At 36.9% G+C, this 17866-nt stretch overlaps 1 protein-coding gene across 1 annotated transcript in view; it reads right to left on the bottom strand.

The window, feature by feature from the left end:
* Positions 1 to 17866, bottom strand: part of NEB (nebulin) — a 207492-nt gene that overhangs the window by 136614 nt on the left and 53012 nt on the right. Inside the window, exons 34-49 of the mRNA XM_063318368.1 lie at positions 17580 to 17786; positions 15395 to 15499; positions 14865 to 14972; positions 14141 to 14452; positions 12230 to 12436; positions 11500 to 11604; positions 11105 to 11212; positions 10208 to 10519; positions 9181 to 9387; positions 8087 to 8191; positions 7806 to 7913; positions 6083 to 6394; positions 4985 to 5191; positions 3459 to 3563; positions 1870 to 1977; positions 1345 to 1656 (exon numbers count right to left, since the gene is read on the bottom strand). Coding sequence (XP_063174438.1) covers positions 1345 to 1656; positions 1870 to 1977; positions 3459 to 3563; positions 4985 to 5191; positions 6083 to 6394; positions 7806 to 7913; positions 8087 to 8191; positions 9181 to 9387; positions 10208 to 10519; positions 11105 to 11212; positions 11500 to 11604; positions 12230 to 12436; positions 14141 to 14452; positions 14865 to 14972; positions 15395 to 15499; positions 17580 to 17786 — 2928 coding nt within the window. The remainder of the gene's footprint in view (positions 1 to 1344; positions 1657 to 1869; positions 1978 to 3458; positions 3564 to 4984; positions 5192 to 6082; positions 6395 to 7805; positions 7914 to 8086; positions 8192 to 9180; positions 9388 to 10207; positions 10520 to 11104; positions 11213 to 11499; positions 11605 to 12229; positions 12437 to 14140; positions 14453 to 14864; positions 14973 to 15394; positions 15500 to 17579; positions 17787 to 17866) is intronic.

Genomic DNA, 17866 nt, shown 5'->3' with positions numbered 1-17866 from the left:
ATTGAATTAGTAAGCATTGCAAAATTGTAAAAATTGCTTATGTTATTATTTAATTAATAAACAAGTGTTTCGTTTCTAAAGTACTGAACAGCAGTGTCTCTTACTTGATCTCTTAAGAATGCTCAAGGTAAAGTATATAGTAATTCTGTCTCCATAAATTAACATATTTTAATTTTTATTCTCAATTGTATAATGCAATTTAGGAAGAATTTAATAAATTTGTACATAGCATAGATCTTCCTAAATGTGCATTATTAAGCTGCATCTTCATCTTTCCAAGAAATTATAGATATTATTAAAACTATGAAAGCAGGAAACACACTTAGTCCAGATAATTATTCCACTGAGTGGTGTAAGATATATATATTGAATTCTTTGTCCCAATATCATTGCAGATTTATACAGTAATGCCTTTTAAAATATTTTTTTCCAACCTCCTTCACCGTGATTTATATAACTACAATTTTGAAGGCTGGTGACTATCCTGCTGACTTTGCAGCCCTTGACTGATTTACTTGTTCCATGTTAATACAAAACTATTGCCAAGGACCCTGGCACATAGGTAACAGATAATATTGCCTTCAATAATCCATTTTGCACAATCTCATTTTATACAAAGTTGTCAAGTGCCTGTTATTAGATTACTAATTGACATTCAGAAAAACTAAAATCTGCAGTAGGGGTCTCACTAATAAATAATAAACCAATGGCTAAGGATCTTAAGGAATGTTAAGTAAGTTTCTTATGGTTTTGAGATGGGACTAACCTAACAAAAGATTTTATTTTGCATTTACGAGGCATCCCAAAGAATTTTGAAAAGTGTTGGCTGCCAACCTTTACTTTATTGGAAGTATAATATGAGCTTCTTTTATTATTGCCCAGTTCTGGTTTAATACATATTTCTGTTAATATGGTGTTACAAGGATCAATATGGTTTAAAGGTATGAAGATACTCTAAAATTATATTCCAAAAATGTGGCACATTTTTATAGCAAGAATTATGGATTTATCAAGCAAGGAGGGCAGGAAAAAAGGTAACTTTTCAATAATATGATCCCAGATTTTCAATCATGGGCCATCGATTCCAGTTTATCAACAGTTCTCTATCAATGAAATGGAAAGCCTGATCAATATTATGCCACAATGTTTTTAAAAATTGGGCTGAAGGATTTTTATATGTTACACGATATATTTTTGTTCATTCCTTTTGTTATTTGTGTGCATACATGTGTTTGTTCTTTTGTATTCTCTTTTTTTTCCTCTTTGTTTATTAAAGCAATATTTTAAAGAAACATATAAAAAGCATTTTTCAACTAGTAGTAAGAAGAAATAGCAAGATCTTACATCACTTTGAACCCGATTCATGTTTCTGGCCAGTTCTACATTCATTGCATCCGGCAGAAGGATATAATTATGGATGAGTCTTTTATAATTGGTATTGGTGATATTCGCTTGTGCTTCTTTCGCAGCCACAATACTGACAGTATCGGGAGGTGTGCTGTGTATCGTTTTGCTGCTTTCGTAGGCTTTCTTGTACTCGCGATCTGACTGCATCTTAGCCACTCGCATGTAATGCACAAGCTTGGGATCATCCTGGAGGCTGCGGAAGCCAACGAGCTTACCCTTGTCCTGTTCGTAACCTAACTTATATTTGTACTGCAGAGAAAACAGAAAGTAAAATGTAAGGTCAACACTGTATTATGACTTCATCATACTGTAATAAAATGAAAGTGAATCTATGCACAGATGCAACAGATGGCTAAACAGGAGAAAATTGGTTCCAAAGGTGCCCTTTTGTTCACAGGCGCCTTCTCTGCATGCCAGGACCTTGGTTCAGCATGAAACAAACAACTTCAGTGGCAAGCTTACATCACTGGCGATCTCTCGAGAAGCTTTAGCGGCTTGAATAGGGATTGCATCAGCTCTGAGATCATATCCTTTCCTCTTAGCTTCTTCCAGAGAATGTTTGTATATTTTCTATGTAGAAAAAGAAATTAAACTATTTAAAAAACACTCCACCCAGAGACAGAAAAATGATGCCTTATTAAGGTATGATTATAAGGTGCAATTATCATTTAGTACTCTGGAAAAAGTGGGCAGATCCGGAAGAGAAAGTAAGTTTGATTTAATAAATTTAAAACCCAAGCCAATTTAAATTAATGAAGTGCAGTGAATCTGCAGGTTAAAAATTATTATTCTTTGTTCGGAGGGCCATCCAGAATGTTTTGAAAAGCTCAGGTGGCCTTAGAGTCTACACTGGTAACTTATATGTCGATCAATGCCAGTCTACAAACCTACATCAGGGCCCTTTTCACAAATAAGTTGCACAATCTTCAGTCAGTGCTGTGCCCTGCATCCCTATGATGCTGTGACCTTGGTAAACTCAGATATTTAACTATCCTGATTAAGAAAAGAAGAAAATATGTTAAGAGATAAAGAGCCACCATTTAGATAGTTGGAAATCCTGTTTTTTTTTTTCTTTCTTTCTTTCTCTTTTCCCTTTCTTTCCTTTCCCCTCTTTTTAAGTACTAGTATTGTAACGTGTAATTGTGTTTATATGTAACTCTATGTTTAATTTTTTTTAATCTAATAAAAATTAATAAAAAATCATTGAAACAGAAAGAAATTTAACTATCCTTAGCATCCAAAGGAACGACAGCTTTGCAGCCTTTTTACTGGAACTCTGGAGAGGCAGTTTTACATCTGTTGGAGCCTGGACCTTATTCTGCCTGCTGGATCCTGGGATTGCTCTCTTTCTTCCTGTAGCTGCAGGGCTAAGGTACCTGATCCCAACTCCCCTCCACCCCCCAGGCATCCCAGTGGGGTAGTTTTGCCATTTACTCCCACAACCACACCCCTGATAGATTGTCTGGAAAGTCAATTTTTTCTCCCTTTCTGCAAAAAGCAAAGACAGCTAAGGAAGAGTCAGAGTGGATGAGAATGGAATGCCAAAGATCTAGAGGGCAATATGGTGGCTAGGTGGAAATAGACCTATTTTATTATCTAGTAAAGGAACATTCAGTAGGGGAACACTGGGTTTGGAAGGCTTTCCCTAATATTTTCACAAAGTGCCAGAATAATCCTTTGGTATCTATTCAAGTTCTAGTGAATAGTTATTTTGATTTCTTTCTTCTGTAACTTGTTTTTTCCTGTTTTTTCTTTATTGACTTGGTGTAATGGTTTTGTTGATTTTGTGCAGATGACTTTGTCTTTGAAAATAATTACTCTGAAAGGTTGCATATAAAATAATTACCTAAATAAATACTTTGGCTAATGAGACTTTTCTATGAATAATACTGCAGGACTGGACTCCAAGGTTAGCTTTTTTGCTAGCCAATGTGTCCACTTTATCTGTTTGACAGATAATGAAACATGTGGTTTTGATGATTCACTTGCTATAAGCAAGTGATTCCCTAGCAGTAAGCAAAATATAGCTCTTAAGCAACCTGCGCGCTTACATCACTGATGTTATATGCATTGACTTTTGCCAAAAGAATCTCAGGAATATCTGGTGTGATATGAATCTGCGTCTTTTCTGCTTCCCAGTCCTTTTTGTAAAGGTGCTAAAACAGAATGAAGGAAACATGTGTCATTGAAAAAATAACTTTGAAATAGATCTCAAACACATACCACTGAAAAAAAAATACACACCATAATAAAACCAGTACCCATAATTAAATTTAATTTTATATCAATCCTCTGATTGAGGAATATTTCATCAATACATTTTACCTAGTTAATTAAATTATTTGGTAAATTTGATTGAATCTGTTGAATTTGAGTAAAAGCAATATTTGTGAAAAAAGACTAGGATTTTTCTTTGTTTCCAAAGCATAGGAGTAGCCTCATCTTGAATGGGAATAGCATCATCCTAGAAAAGGCTTTCTGTCTTATGAGTGAAAAAAATGGGCATGGTTCTTTTTAACTTTCCATAAGCAGTTCTCATTAATAACTTGCATTAAAAATTATGGATGCAATCCAAACTAAACCGTGCTTAATCAGCCCAATACAGTATAAATCAAGTGTTAATTTTTGTCTCATGTAGAATTAATCAAACAAGAATATTCATGTGCTGATGGCAATTTGTTTAGCTATATTGATTTTTAAGAAATAAACAATCATGCGGAAAGATCCTCCAGTTCCTCTGGTAATTAATCATTTCTTTTGTTCTGCAAAATATTGGAATAATTAGTCCAAAGAACAAAGACTCTCATGCCAGTATTTCTGTCATAGTATAAGCAAATCTGTTTTGAAAAGGGTTATTTTGAAAAGAGGATTGAGTTGTGGCACTATGAAAGACCTTGTGTGCATTTGCAGCTTGATCACACAGTAATATAAACAAAAACTTAGCCACAGCATTGGGAGAAAAACAAACATGTAATATCACCCTAAATTACATGACCAGGAGCAGCATTAGCATCTTCTAAAATCCAGTTACATCATAGCAATTAGAAAATATTTGATAGAAATCTATCCACCACTTCAGCCTTAACTATACTAGTAAGTAATATCAACTAGCTCTCAAAGTAATGATACTGATGACCCTTGTTAACCTAGAAATATCATAGAATCAGTAATCAAACCTGTGAGCTAGAAATATATAAATCATCAATGTACACAACTATTGGCAAGTTGCCTCCTGTACAATTGCCCTCTTCTTCTTGTAGAAGGAATAACATACATTTCTTCAGAGCTAAATTCTGTCTCGCATGTGTATATCCACTGAATCGACAAACAACAGATTAATTTGTGCCTCATCTTCTTTTCTATATTCTCACAGATTTGTTCAATGACTTTTGGCATAGAAGCTAATATACAGTATTAAGGCTGCTGTGTCTCACATCACTTTTTTAGTTGTTTGATTTTATTGTTTTTGTGACAAATCACTTTTACTGACTGCAGATATTTGATTTATATAATTGTGAGCCACCCAAATCCTAGTAACTAAGCAAGTAGATAAATAAATAAGTATTCCTTGGCTTACTTCATCCATTATTTTTGCATTATTTGTCGCCAGGACCATTGGCATAGAGTCCATTAGAATAGAATATTTCAGTTTGTCTGGATGTTGTCTGTACTTCTTCTCACTGACAATCTCCATGGCTTTCTTATTCTTTTCAGCTTCTAGAGATCCTAGTGGTACCCATCCAATCCCTTTCATGAATTCATCATAGTCTGCTTTGTACTGATTCTGGAAACAAAAGGAAAGCTCATAAGAAATGTTTGGAAAAACAACTTTCTGTATTTGAAGAAAAGATTAACCTTTTAATCATAGTTTAGTGTGCAGAACCTTCAGTCTGGATTACAAACGACATTAGAAGAGAATAAAAAACAAGCATTTTTTCCACAGACAAATGAAAAATATACATATCATTGCTGCAGTGCTGTATTGTTTCATCACTGTGAAACTGTGCACTTGGCACATTAATTTGAAAGTGTCTGTGTATTATTTTATCCTGTGATTTTGCATGTCATGTGCATTACAGTTTATTATTAGTTATTAGTTTTATACACCAAATTTTTGTTTTAGGAATTCAAAACAGCATATGCAGCACAGCGCTCCCTCTTCTAATTTTTCTCCATAGCAAAGCTGTGAGAGAGAACTGGCATTTACCATCAACTCACTGGCTGAATTTGGGACAGTTGCACAAACTTGCCCACTGAGCTAGGGGTAGACCACAGGCTTAGGCCATGATGCTAACTACCACTCTGGTATCCTAACCTTTAATATAAAGAGCTGTTCCACAAGATGGCCCGTACATTAAACTAATAAACTTGTTTTCAATAGTGTCAATCTACTCTGCAGTAAACCCTCTTCAAATCTACCCTAAATTTGCAGGGGGAAGAGGAGCCTTGGGTATTTCTATCATGTAAATGGAAGTTTGATAACAGCAGATTGGATATTTTCTATATCCTGCTTCTTCAGGGGAAAAGCTAAGTTCCATTTGTAGTGAAAAACAGTTCTGGTATATCTGCCTAGTCTTCTCTCTCAATTGCAAAATAACAAATACATACACCAGAGTTTAAAGACTTAAATTATTTAATTTTGTCATTTGAGCAGTTATCAAAAGTTCTTCCTTACATCACTCTGTATCTGCATCATATTTTTGGCCAATTCAAGGTTCATAGAATCAGGCAAAGCACTGTAAGTGTGGATAATATTCCGGTAGTTGGTATCAGTGGCCACTTCCTGTGCTTTCTTGGCTGCCACAACACTGAACATGTCAACAGGGGTGTGGAACAGGGTCTTTGATTTCTCATAGTCCTTTTTGTATTCCCGCTCTGACTGCATCTTCGCAACTTGCATATAGTGCACAAGCTTAGGATCATCATCTAGGCTAAGGAAGCCGATCTGTTTTCCTTTCGATTGCTCGAAGGCCAGCTTGTATTTGTACTGTAAGCCAGATAGAATAACAGTACAACATACATACACACACACATACACACACATATACACACATGAAAGGAAGTTTAGTTAAGTTACTCATTGACAGTGGCTGATAAAGAATTTCATATGTTTTACTATATACATAAAATGTTAATAGGTATGTGACATTTCCTTATCACCCAAGTGATTTTACAATTAAAATTCAGCAGGATTTGCCAGGGCTCTTCTAAATATTTCTGGATCTGTAAAAATACCAGAATGTTACAGGCACAGGAACATTTACTTTTTGCAAGTCTACCTGCAAAACAAAAACCCAACAGCCAATCAGAATTTGCTCTCCCTGGGCAACAGATGAGCACAGATGGTCAATCAGTGGTTGCCTGCATTCCACCCACCCCAGTTTTGCACAACAAACCACTGCCCTGTGTAAACAGAGTAAAAGGTAAGAGTTTTATAAGCTTGTGATGGTGATAAGCCAACACACAACTTATACTGCTATATTTTGGCTCCTTTATCCAGTCCCAACATCTAGCTACCACAAGGGGATGCCAGCAGCTAAGAGGCAGGGTATATCGATCATCACTTCCAATCCTTGTCCTCTCCAATGGATGCCTGATGCAATAAGTCTCAATCAAACACTGTATCTTCTGTTGTGGCATTTCCTGCTTGCAAACAGGAAGTAAAAACCCTTAAGACTGTAACAGGAAGATGCTGGGACATAGCATGACAAGTAACCATTCTGTAACAGCATCATATGATGACCAGGGTAGGGGGCCTAAATTGAATATAATCAGACCTGCACCTCTGTCTGGAAATCACCTAAGTGACTCATCAACCAAAAGGTTGGTGTAATATAGAATTAATTAACCTTCTAACATAGTTAAATGTCATTAATCCCTTTCAAATCAATAATATTAACTCATGGGTTGGATTGTGGCATAATTATTTGGGGAAAATGGAGTAAGTACTATCTTTCTCTACTATTAAGACAGAAGTCTGTACCAATTATCTTTCAACATTTCCCTCTAGTGAATTCCCTGGAGATCATGAAAGACTTGCTGAACAAGGACAGAGTTAATGAAGCAATCAACAAAGAACTGTACTGGGATATAATTATTTACTGGCAAGTATATAAAGGCACTTCTCTGATATAGAGATAGAGATAGAGACTAAATTATATTCCTGCAGGACCATGTTTGAGCAGGTAACAGGATATCTACAAAATCTATGAAGTTCTTAAAAATTCTTATGAAAGAAATTCCTCAGATTTGCCAAAGAGAACTCATGCTTCAGGCAACACAAATAGTCCAGACAAATATGGTTGTATTCATGTAGATATCAGGGAATAATAGAAATGACCAGACTAAGAATAAATATACTTTCCCCCATAATAAGGCAATGTAAAAATTAAACATACATCACTTGCAATATCCCTGGAAGCTTTAGCTGCTATTATGGAGAGAGCATCTGGTCTTAGATCATAACCTTTCTTCTTTTCTTCTTCCCAGCCAGACTTATATAATTTCTGTCCCACAACAGAAGGAAACACGGGCAGATGGTTAGAACTTGTTTTTTTGAAAAAGTTAAAAATAGAGTGATGGATATGTACTTTCAGAATTTAGCCAAAAAGTGACCCAATATTAATGTACTGATATAAGTACATTAATACATATAAGTCCAGTTCCGTGCTTAGCTTACATCACTCATGGTGATTTGGTTGGCTTTGGACAGGAGTATATCTGGTGTATCAGGCATTACGTGAATTTCAGTCTTGTCTTTGTTCCATTTTTCAACATACAGCCTCTGCAGTTAAAAAAAAACGTTTAAACAAATTACATTTTATTTTTTTGCATGTTGCCAATTTATCTGCTTGCATATTTTGTGCCACTAAGATACCTATGACTAGGCAAAGTCGCTTACGTGAGCTCACAAGAAAACCCAAGTACATGAGAACAAGTAGTATTAGAAAAGGTAGGAAGCCACATCCAAAACAATTTTGGCAACTACAGTAAATCAAGATATAGCCCTATTTATAGAGAAATTTCCCAGCCTAACTAATGGATTTTTGGGGCCCTTCTTCCAAGTAGTTGGCATGTTTTCCATCTACCCTTTGTTTTTGCAGTGGTTCTTAAAACAGCCACACTGATCCTCTTTTTATGCACGTAGCCCATAGCCCATATTGTAAAATCCCCTGCTATCCAAGATATTTTCCCAAGGAATTACAATACACATCTTAATTCAATTCAGTTCAGTTTAGTTCAGTTCTTCCACCATATTCCAAGCGGTTCAGGGCAGCATATTTGGTTTTTCCTTTTATTTTAACAAAACTTTTATTAGCTACATCTAGTTATAGATACTTATGAACATACAATGAGCTCTGCTGGTTTGAATCAAAGATCCTTCTAATCCAGTTTACCACCATAACCATCCAGAAACTTCCAGAAAATTAAAAGGCAAAAGGCAAAGGCCATAACCATCCCCTACGTAGAGAACATCAAATTTAATTTGATACTTAGTCATCCTGGACAATTACCAAAGATAGATCTCATTACCATACCTTATGATAGCAAATTCATGAATATACTCTGTGTGAAGAACTACTTCCTTTTGCCAGCGATCAATTATTCATTCAATGCTGTGGTTAAAACCTAATAAGCCAAATGAGTAGTAGAGCTCCCAATAAGTGCTATCTACTAAGAACTAAGCACTTCATTTGACTGTAGCCTCTGAATCCCAAATCTGTCCCTAAAAAGTAATAATCAATGTTCCTAGGAGAGTTTGTTTTTCCTTACCTTATTCATGGTATGGGCGTTCTGCTTGGCCAGCACCTGTTCCATGGCATCCATGTCAATGGTATACTTCAGTCTGTCTGGGTGCTGACGATACTTCTTTTCGCTGAGAATGTGAGTGGCATTCTTTGCATTTTCCACCTCCAGAGACTGAATTGGCACCCAGCCTAATCCCTTCAGCCAGCTATTAAAGTCAGTTTTGTACAGATTCTGGAAAGAAAGCAGGGAGAAGAAATAACTTAATGTGAATTAAATTGTTTTGTTATCAGTGTTCATAACATCCCCAAATAACTGCAGTTCTAGCAGGACCTAAAGTTGAAGTGCAAGCTTCATGCTCCACCCCATAGAAATATTGTGCACTGGAATGGTAGCACTGGAATCACAGGAAGAGTCTTCTCTCAAGTTAAAGGAGGAAACTGCAAACTGATACGTTAGTTATTCTGACAGCTAAGTCCATTCCCACTGTTTATGACTGTTTTGAAATGACTTTTAATTTTTACTTATGAATGTATAAAAACATATACAAATATTGAAGACCGGACCCAGCAAAAGGCTCCCTTGGATGGAACATCCATCAGTGGCAGTCTTTTGATCCAACAGTTTTTCCAAATGTAGGATTACTTCCTCTCTATACATGGACGGATGGAAGGATGATACACTGAGAGTCTCGGTGGGAGGGGGTTGGCCCAGATTCCTTCCCCTTTTCCCAGCAGGAGAGTTTTCAGCAGAGCTCCATTCAGAAAGCAGGAATAAAGCAGGATCCAGCTATCTGAGTCTGCGTAAGGGAACTCCTGGTAAAAGGAAACAGGTGAAGCCCATACTAAATGTCTCTATAATATACTGAAACCCATTCATCCCACAGATTAACTGTGGCCATATGAAAAACATGCTCCCTAGTAAATAAAGCACATGTTTTTATGTCGGGTCCATCAACTGTTTCTGAATTCTATTAAAAACACTGCCCTGGTCTTCTCCAAGCCATTAACTAGCCTCCATAATCTTAGGCACAACATTGTTAATAATTACATACATCACTCTGAATCTGCATCCTGTTTCTGGACAATTCCATACTCATGGCATCAGGAAGAAGGGTGTAATTATGAAGTGGTTGTTTGTAGTTTGTGTCAGTTACTACTTCTTGGGCTTTCTTAGCAGCCACTACACTGAACAGGTCTAGCGGTAAGTGATAGTTAGTCTTGCTGCTTTCATAGCCTTTCTTGTATTCACGTTCAGATTGTAGTTTTGCCACATTCATATAATGGACCAGTTTAGGATCATCTTGCAGGCTAAGGAAGCCAACTTGCTTTCCTTTTTCTTTCTCATAGGATTCCTTGTATTTGTACTAGGGAAAATCGAAACACAGATGTTTAAGCCATTGCAAAATGAGTGGACATGTGTACCAAATCAACTTAAACTACACTGGGACAAATAGCATCTCAACACTGGGTATTTTTTCCTACACTTGCTGCCGCTTGATTATTTTCTGGCTGTCACATCGTTCCCATTGTTGCTGTTGTTAAAAAATGTCAGTCGTTTGTGTCCAGTTATTTTTATACCGAACCAGAAAACTATATTCTTGTTTTTCTCATGTGCTACTTCGTACTTCTCCAAGATCTTTTCCTCCAAGTCCTGCCATTTAAACATGTTTTTTAAAGTTTTTAAATGAAGGTTCATTTTTCTCCATTCTTCAATATGGAAGACGGAGAAAATTATAGACAGTAAGCCTCCCTCTTTGGCAAAAGGTCAGAAAGGGGAAGGTGTCTCTTGGAAATTATCCAACTGATCATCTTCAATGACTAACAATAAAAAGGTTTTAAAAAATGTTTTTAAAGAAAACTATCGACTGTACTAGTACAAGGCTGGATGGATTAATAGTCTGAAAGTTTGTATGTTGACAGCACCTTAGATTTTATCAGGATTAACTTACATCACTGGCAATGTTCCGTGAAGCTTTTGCAGCAACTATAGGAATAGCATCTGCTTTCAGATCATAGCCTTTGGCAAGCCGTTCTTTCCAGTCTGCTTTGTAGAAAACCTTAAAGAGAAGAAGCCATTCTTCTTAAAGCCTCTAGTTAAGTTCTAGCACTGAAGACCTATGAATATCCTTACATTAACATGAGGGCATGAGTTGCAATTAAAATACAGTGAACACAATTTACATCCATTTTAATGAAAAAAACACTAGTGCTTTACATAACAAGAGGTTTAAAAATGAAAAATCCAAGTGTAAAAGGAATGCAGCAATTTTGGTTTTCCAAAGATAAAGGTCTTAAATCAATTTGGGTATTGATGTAGACATCAAAGAAACTGTCAAGTACTCACGTCACTTATATTGTAGGCATTGACTTTTGCTTGAATAAATTCAGGTACATCTGGATCCAAATGGTATGTGTGTTTCACTTTCTCACCCTCTACCTTATAGTTTATCTGAAAGAAAAAGAATATATGCATCATCTTTCAGCAGAGGGACATTTTAATTTAAAAGTATGTTGCCTAAACTGGTATCCTCCAGGTATATTTGGACTTTAACTCCCAGAATTCCTAACCACTATGGTCGAATGCTGTACAAGCTGGAAATTCTGAAAACTATAATCCCAACGTATTTTGCGGGATTGAAAAACCTGCTTTAGAATAATCAAGGTATTACTATACATATAAATATATATACAGCTCAGCAAGTTACTTAAAAAGCTAATCCTCTTTGAATATCTAGGCATCTAACTATTCTGACTAAGGCAAAATTCATTTTTCTAGAAGTAGTTGGATAAAGGGAAATTTGTACCCAGAGCACATACAGTATAAAGGCTGCTTGGAGAGCTGGCAGCCCAGGATAACAAATCCAATGCAGTGCTGTATACATAGCTGGGGATTTGCAGCTCTTGAAAGTTATATGGAAGAGCCTCTACAGAAATTTCTTACATGCTTAAGATTAAAGCCCAAAACTGAAGTTTGAACCAGCTCAAGATTGATTATGAACATTTTAGAATTCCACAGCATTGTTTAAGACTATAATTTAAAAGAAGGCAGATGACGTCCTTTGGGTTGAACTTACATCACTCAGCTGTTTGGTATTCTTTTGAGCCAAAACCATTGGCATAGAATCCATCAAACTTGTAAACTTGAGTGTGTCCGGGTGCTGGCGATATTTAGATTCGTTTAATGCCTCTCCAGCTTTTCTAACTTTTTCCATATCCAGTGAGCCCATGGGACTCCATCCCAGTCCTCTGAACCAGTTGTTGTAGTCATCTTTGTAAGCAATCTGGGGAAAACCAAGAAGAAACTCAGAGCTCTGGAAGCTTGGGGAAAACCCTTTCAAAGGATCAGGAAGTACATATGGTAATTCCCAAGAAAAGCACAGGCACCCCAAAAGGATGCATTTATATTGTCTAAGTTAAATGTTTCAATATCCTTTTCATAACATACAGAGCTGTAGACTTTATGTTTATACTTCCATGAACAGTCAGGCAAAGTGAGAGACAAAATCACCTCATTTTTAGGCTGTTTGATAACAGTATTTCCCTAATTTTCATCCAAGGTGGACTTCTTTTGTTTTTGTCATTCTACACAAACACTAGCTATATAATATCATAAAACATTATTTATTCATTCTAGACTGAGGCAAAAGCTCTTGGGAAACTGAATAATGTTTTTCAGCCAACATTAGCATTCGGTCTAGCATTCCATTTATCTGTGAGTTTGGAAGGCAAATCTCTTGAGCGCTAAAATACTGAAATGGAATTGGGTATACACATTCGGGCAAAATCCATCACAATCAGACAGCAGCTCAACACCCCTTTTGAAAGAGAAAGGAGAATGCAAAGTAAAATTTGGTGCAATTGTTTCCATCTGCAATTAATACAACGTGGCCATGCTCAAGGCAGCAATTCGTTTTCAAATATGAATTCCAACTCAAACCCCAAACCCCTTTTCAGGTATGCTTTCCTGTGAAAATTGCTATATTGGCACAAAAAATATTAATTAATTTGCATATTAATTCCAACTTGGTCCTCATACCAAAAGTTATGGGGGAGAGTGGTAAGTGAAGCAACAGGGAGTATAAAGCTGACACTGGAAGTGAGATCTCAAATACAGTATGGTACTAGTTAATTATGTTTGAGGCTTGGCAAAAATGAGAAGTGCTGGAGGTGGAAATCCAACAGTTCAGTCTCCCCATGACCTACTGACTGTAAGGTGGCAGGAGGTTATAGGTAGAGAATTAAGGATTTACTCTTTGTCCACTGTTTGTCTATTATTCTGCCTGTTCTTTGTCCAAGAGATCACTCATCTGATGTCACTTCCTTCTGCTTTTCTCCCCAGGCAAACACACACACATATACAGGGCACATGCTGTGTGATTCTCTCCTGAAGGGAGAGACTTAGCTAGATACCAGGCATTTACCTATCTATATAAAGTATTTCCTGCAACTCAGTCTTGTTTCTGATACAATTCTAAAAGTTGCTTCACTGAGCATTTGCAGACAAAAAATGCTTCAACTCCCAACAAAGAGCAGTTTACATGAGGGATGCTAACATTCTCAACTGCTATCCCCTTCCATCTTAAATCAGGGTCCTAGCCCAACTGTTTGCCAAGTGTGGCTTTAGGAAGGAATCTCCATCTATCACACTGATGAAGTTATCTGAAAAACTGGGGTGCATCATCACTGCAGATGGTCTCCCTTGCAGGATTAAGCAGTAGTTCCTCTGGGAATGGGCGATAAGAATCCAAGGAACTATCATATTCCCACACCTCCCCTTCCTTCTTTGGTAACACAGAAAGCCATTTTAATAGCGAGAGCATCCTTAAGAATGACCAATCTGATCCTGTGCTTAAAAATAAATAAATAAATAAAAAATTAACTCACTCTTAGAAACAATTCTAGGAAAACGGTATCACTGCTTGCTATGTAAACGATACTGTGCTGTCTCTGGGGAATTGTGACCTTTTCAATATTGTCCTACTTACATCGCTCTGAATTTGCATCCTGTTCTTGGCCAGCTCCACATTCATGGCATCTGGCAGGTAGGTATAGTGATGAAGCAGATGTTTATAGTTGACGTTGGAGGCTACATCCTGAGCCTGCTTGGCGGCTTGGATACTGACCATCTCCACTGGTGTGTGATAGCATGTCTTGCTCTTCTCATAACCCTTCTTATACTCACGCTCAGACTGCATCTTTGCCACATTCATAGAATGGACAAGCTTAGGATCATCCTGCAAGCTTCGGAAACCAACATGTTTCCCTTTTGTCTTTCTATAAGCTTCTCTGTATTTGTACTAGAGTCCCAGAGAGACAAAGAGAGACATAGTTAGGCCTGGATAATGAGGCTTGGTGTAGAAGCAGCCAAGAAAAGTTTCCTGAGTAACAGGTATTTTGGCATTCATTTTTATGTTAGTAATAAAGAAAAACAATTTTAGGCGAACACTGAGATGGACATGACAGGACTCCTTCAAAAATAGTAACCCCATCATTTTGATAGTACATAGAACCAGCCTCAGGCAAGAAAGCCGGCTGGGTGACCTTGGGCCAGTCCCTCTCTCTCAGCCCAACTCACCTCACAGGGTGGTTGTTGTGGGGAAAAGAGGAGGAGGAAGGAGTATTAGGTATGTTCGCCACCTTGAGTTATTTATTAAAAAAATAAAGGTGGGATAAAAAAATGTAAAAGAAAACCTTAGTAGGGTTACTTACATCACTAGCAATGTTTCTTGAGGCCTTGGCTAGAGTAATTGGAATGGCATCACCCAGTACATTGTGTCCTTTGGCGATGAGGTCGTGATAGCCATATTTATAATAAATCTGAAAAAAAAACATCTTACTGATTTAACAAGTCATTTTCAATCATTACTGTTGATTAACTTAGAATTCAGTAGTCTATACAATGCATTTATCTGGACATTCTGGCTGTAACACCTTCAGATAGCCCTTTCTGGATTATGCTGTCCGATTCAAATTATGACTAGTTATGTCAGCACAGCCTCCCCTGACATGACATTCAATGTTTGATCCCTTCCTTTCTTGTTTCCCTTGTCCAATAGGAGAAAAGGAAAGCACTTAGCTCAGTGCATCATGCACAGCCTCAAGTGATAAACTATTATATCATCACATACCACAATTATGTTGTCTATTTGATTTTCTAAATATCAGAATAATTTTTATTATCAAAGCCTGAAGTATTTACCACAGTATAAATTAAGCACAGCCTTTGAATAGTTACTTACATCACTGATATTAGCTGCATTATATCTGGCCTGGATAAACTGAGGGGCATCTGCAGGCAAATTATATGTATGCTTCATTTCTTCCCCGGAGGATTTGTATAGTCTCTGAAAATCAAGGAAACAAGACAATATATCCTGATGTTCCTTAATTCAACACTCCATAGTTGAATTTATGTATTACTTAAGTTCATAAGACTGCAACCTATGTATAGTTACTTAGAAGCCATTGAAAACAATAGTTCTTTTTTCCATAGGAGAAAAGAATGATCATAGGAACAGGTTATAAGAATTGTCCTTATAATCAGTTTTTACATTTTCCATGTGTACTTATTTGTCATTATGAAAAATGTTGCTATAAGGTAACTAAGTTGGATCAATTACCAGTTATAATTAATCAGACAACAGCTTCCAGTTCATTATAAAACCCACAAGATCTTGGTAGGCTCACTAGCAGAACAAAGATATTCAGAAAACTAGATGCAAGAAAACTAGATTTTTAAAAGGGAAACATGATTAATCCACTTAACTTCCTTCAGGCTGAAACAGATGGCTCTGTTGATCACTATTATAAGCTACAATCTCAGCCTCAAACACTTGTGTACAGTATATGTTTATTCTTAAAGCTTATTCAATAACTAAAAATAAACTATTTCAAAATACTATTAATAGGCTACAAATCTGTTAGCTACTAGAATTAGACACAGCCTTATTGAATTTAGCTGATAAATTCTGAGATGTTTATCTTGCTTCCTAATTATGTTGTTAAAGCTGTAACATATATACTGAATTTTTTTTTAAAAAAATGACAATACAAATAACTGCAGAATCAATAAATGCTCTTCCACAAGAACATTTTCGAGTATTATCCAGGCCTACCTGCAGCGGCTTAAAAACAAAATATCCTAGGAATGTATTTATTTATTCAATTTATATGGCCGCCCATCTCACCGTGGTGACTCTGGGTGGCTAAGAACATTTATAAACATAATAACACAGCATAAAGCATAAATGGCAGCTGAGGTTAAAAAAAACAATCTGCCACAAACTGAACAACAACTTCATAGGTCCAACTAATGATCCAGCCCCCATGCCTGGAACACAACCTCATCGTCAGGACTTTCTGAAAAACTGCCAGGATAAAGGCCAACCTAATCTCAGGGGGAATGATGTACCATCAATAATACCTGAACTCTGTTTTACCATATTTTTTCCAGCGGATTCCATTCGATATTACAAACCCTTTGGGAACAAAGCAACTTGGCTGGTAGTGTAAAGGGAAGAACACACAGCCTTTGGGATCTGGTTTAGTGATGTGAAGGTGATTTTTTTTCTTAAAGGTGGGAGGAGCAGATCAGTTCTGAGTCCCTTAGCATTGTGAGCAAATACTTTGTAAACATTGTGAACTCCTTAGAGAGTGGGGGGGGGGAGGCAAAAACTTTAAAAACTATGAAAAAAGTTGAGAAATCGGAGAAAATGCAGTGGGCATCAGCATGGGAGTCTGAAAAAAGAATGATCTCTTTGGATATCACCTGAGAAGGAAGAAGTAGCTGAAATGTTTCAACCTTTGAATGATACTAAAAATTTGGCACTTTAACCTGAAGTTGTCAGGCTCAGAAAATCAGCTTACACATGGTTTAGAGACAGCATTATGTAGATGACATGTAAATTCCAGTCATGTGGTGGTTCATGATCATTAAGATAAAGTCTGGCTAATTCCTCCAAGAGAACCAGTTTGGTGTAATGATTAATACACAAGGCTAGGAACTGGGAGACTGGGAGTTCTAATCTCATGGTAGGCATGAAGTCAGCTGGGTGATTTGGGGCCAGGCACACTCTCTGAGCCCTAGAAAGAAGGCAATGACAAACCACTTCTGAAAATCTTGGCAATAAATCTGCAGGGTCCAGACAGTTGCCAAGAGTCAACACTGACACAAAGGACCCCCCTCCCCAAAAAACAATCCCCTTAAATAGGACATTCTTTTCCATTCTTCAGAAAGTGAATACTAAAATACAAGATGAAAATAAAGCCTATAGAAAAGGTAGATATTATTGAGACATATGCATAATTATTTAATACAAGGTTCAATTTCTTTGATTTCATTCATTCATTCATTCATTGGATTTAGAAGGCTGTACAACTCCATAAGGCTTAGTTTTTCTCCTATCTTTCCAAGGCCTTACTCACATCACTGAGCTGAAGGGCATTCTGCTTAGCCTGGACCATGACAGGGGAATCCACAATACTTGTAAATTTAATAGTGCCTGGGTGCTGTCGGTATTTCTTCTCATTTAGAGCCTCTCCTGCTTTTCTAACTTTTTCCGCATCAAGAGAGCCAATTGGGATCCACCCAATACCTTTCATCCAGCTGTTAAAATCTGCCTTATAAAGATTCTGCAGAAAGAAAGGGAGGAAGGAAGGAAGGAAGGAAGGAAGGAAGGAAGGAAGGAAGGAAGGAAGGAAGGAAGAATAAC

Source organism: Candoia aspera, chromosome 1 (assembly GCF_035149785.1).
Source record: "Candoia aspera isolate rCanAsp1 chromosome 1, rCanAsp1.hap2, whole genome shotgun sequence".
In the NCBI taxonomy this organism is placed as follows: Eukaryota; Metazoa; Chordata; class Lepidosauria; order Squamata; family Boidae; genus Candoia; species Candoia aspera.
The sequence above is the reverse complement of the archived record's forward strand: the minus strand, read 5'-3'. Positions and strand labels throughout refer to the sequence as shown.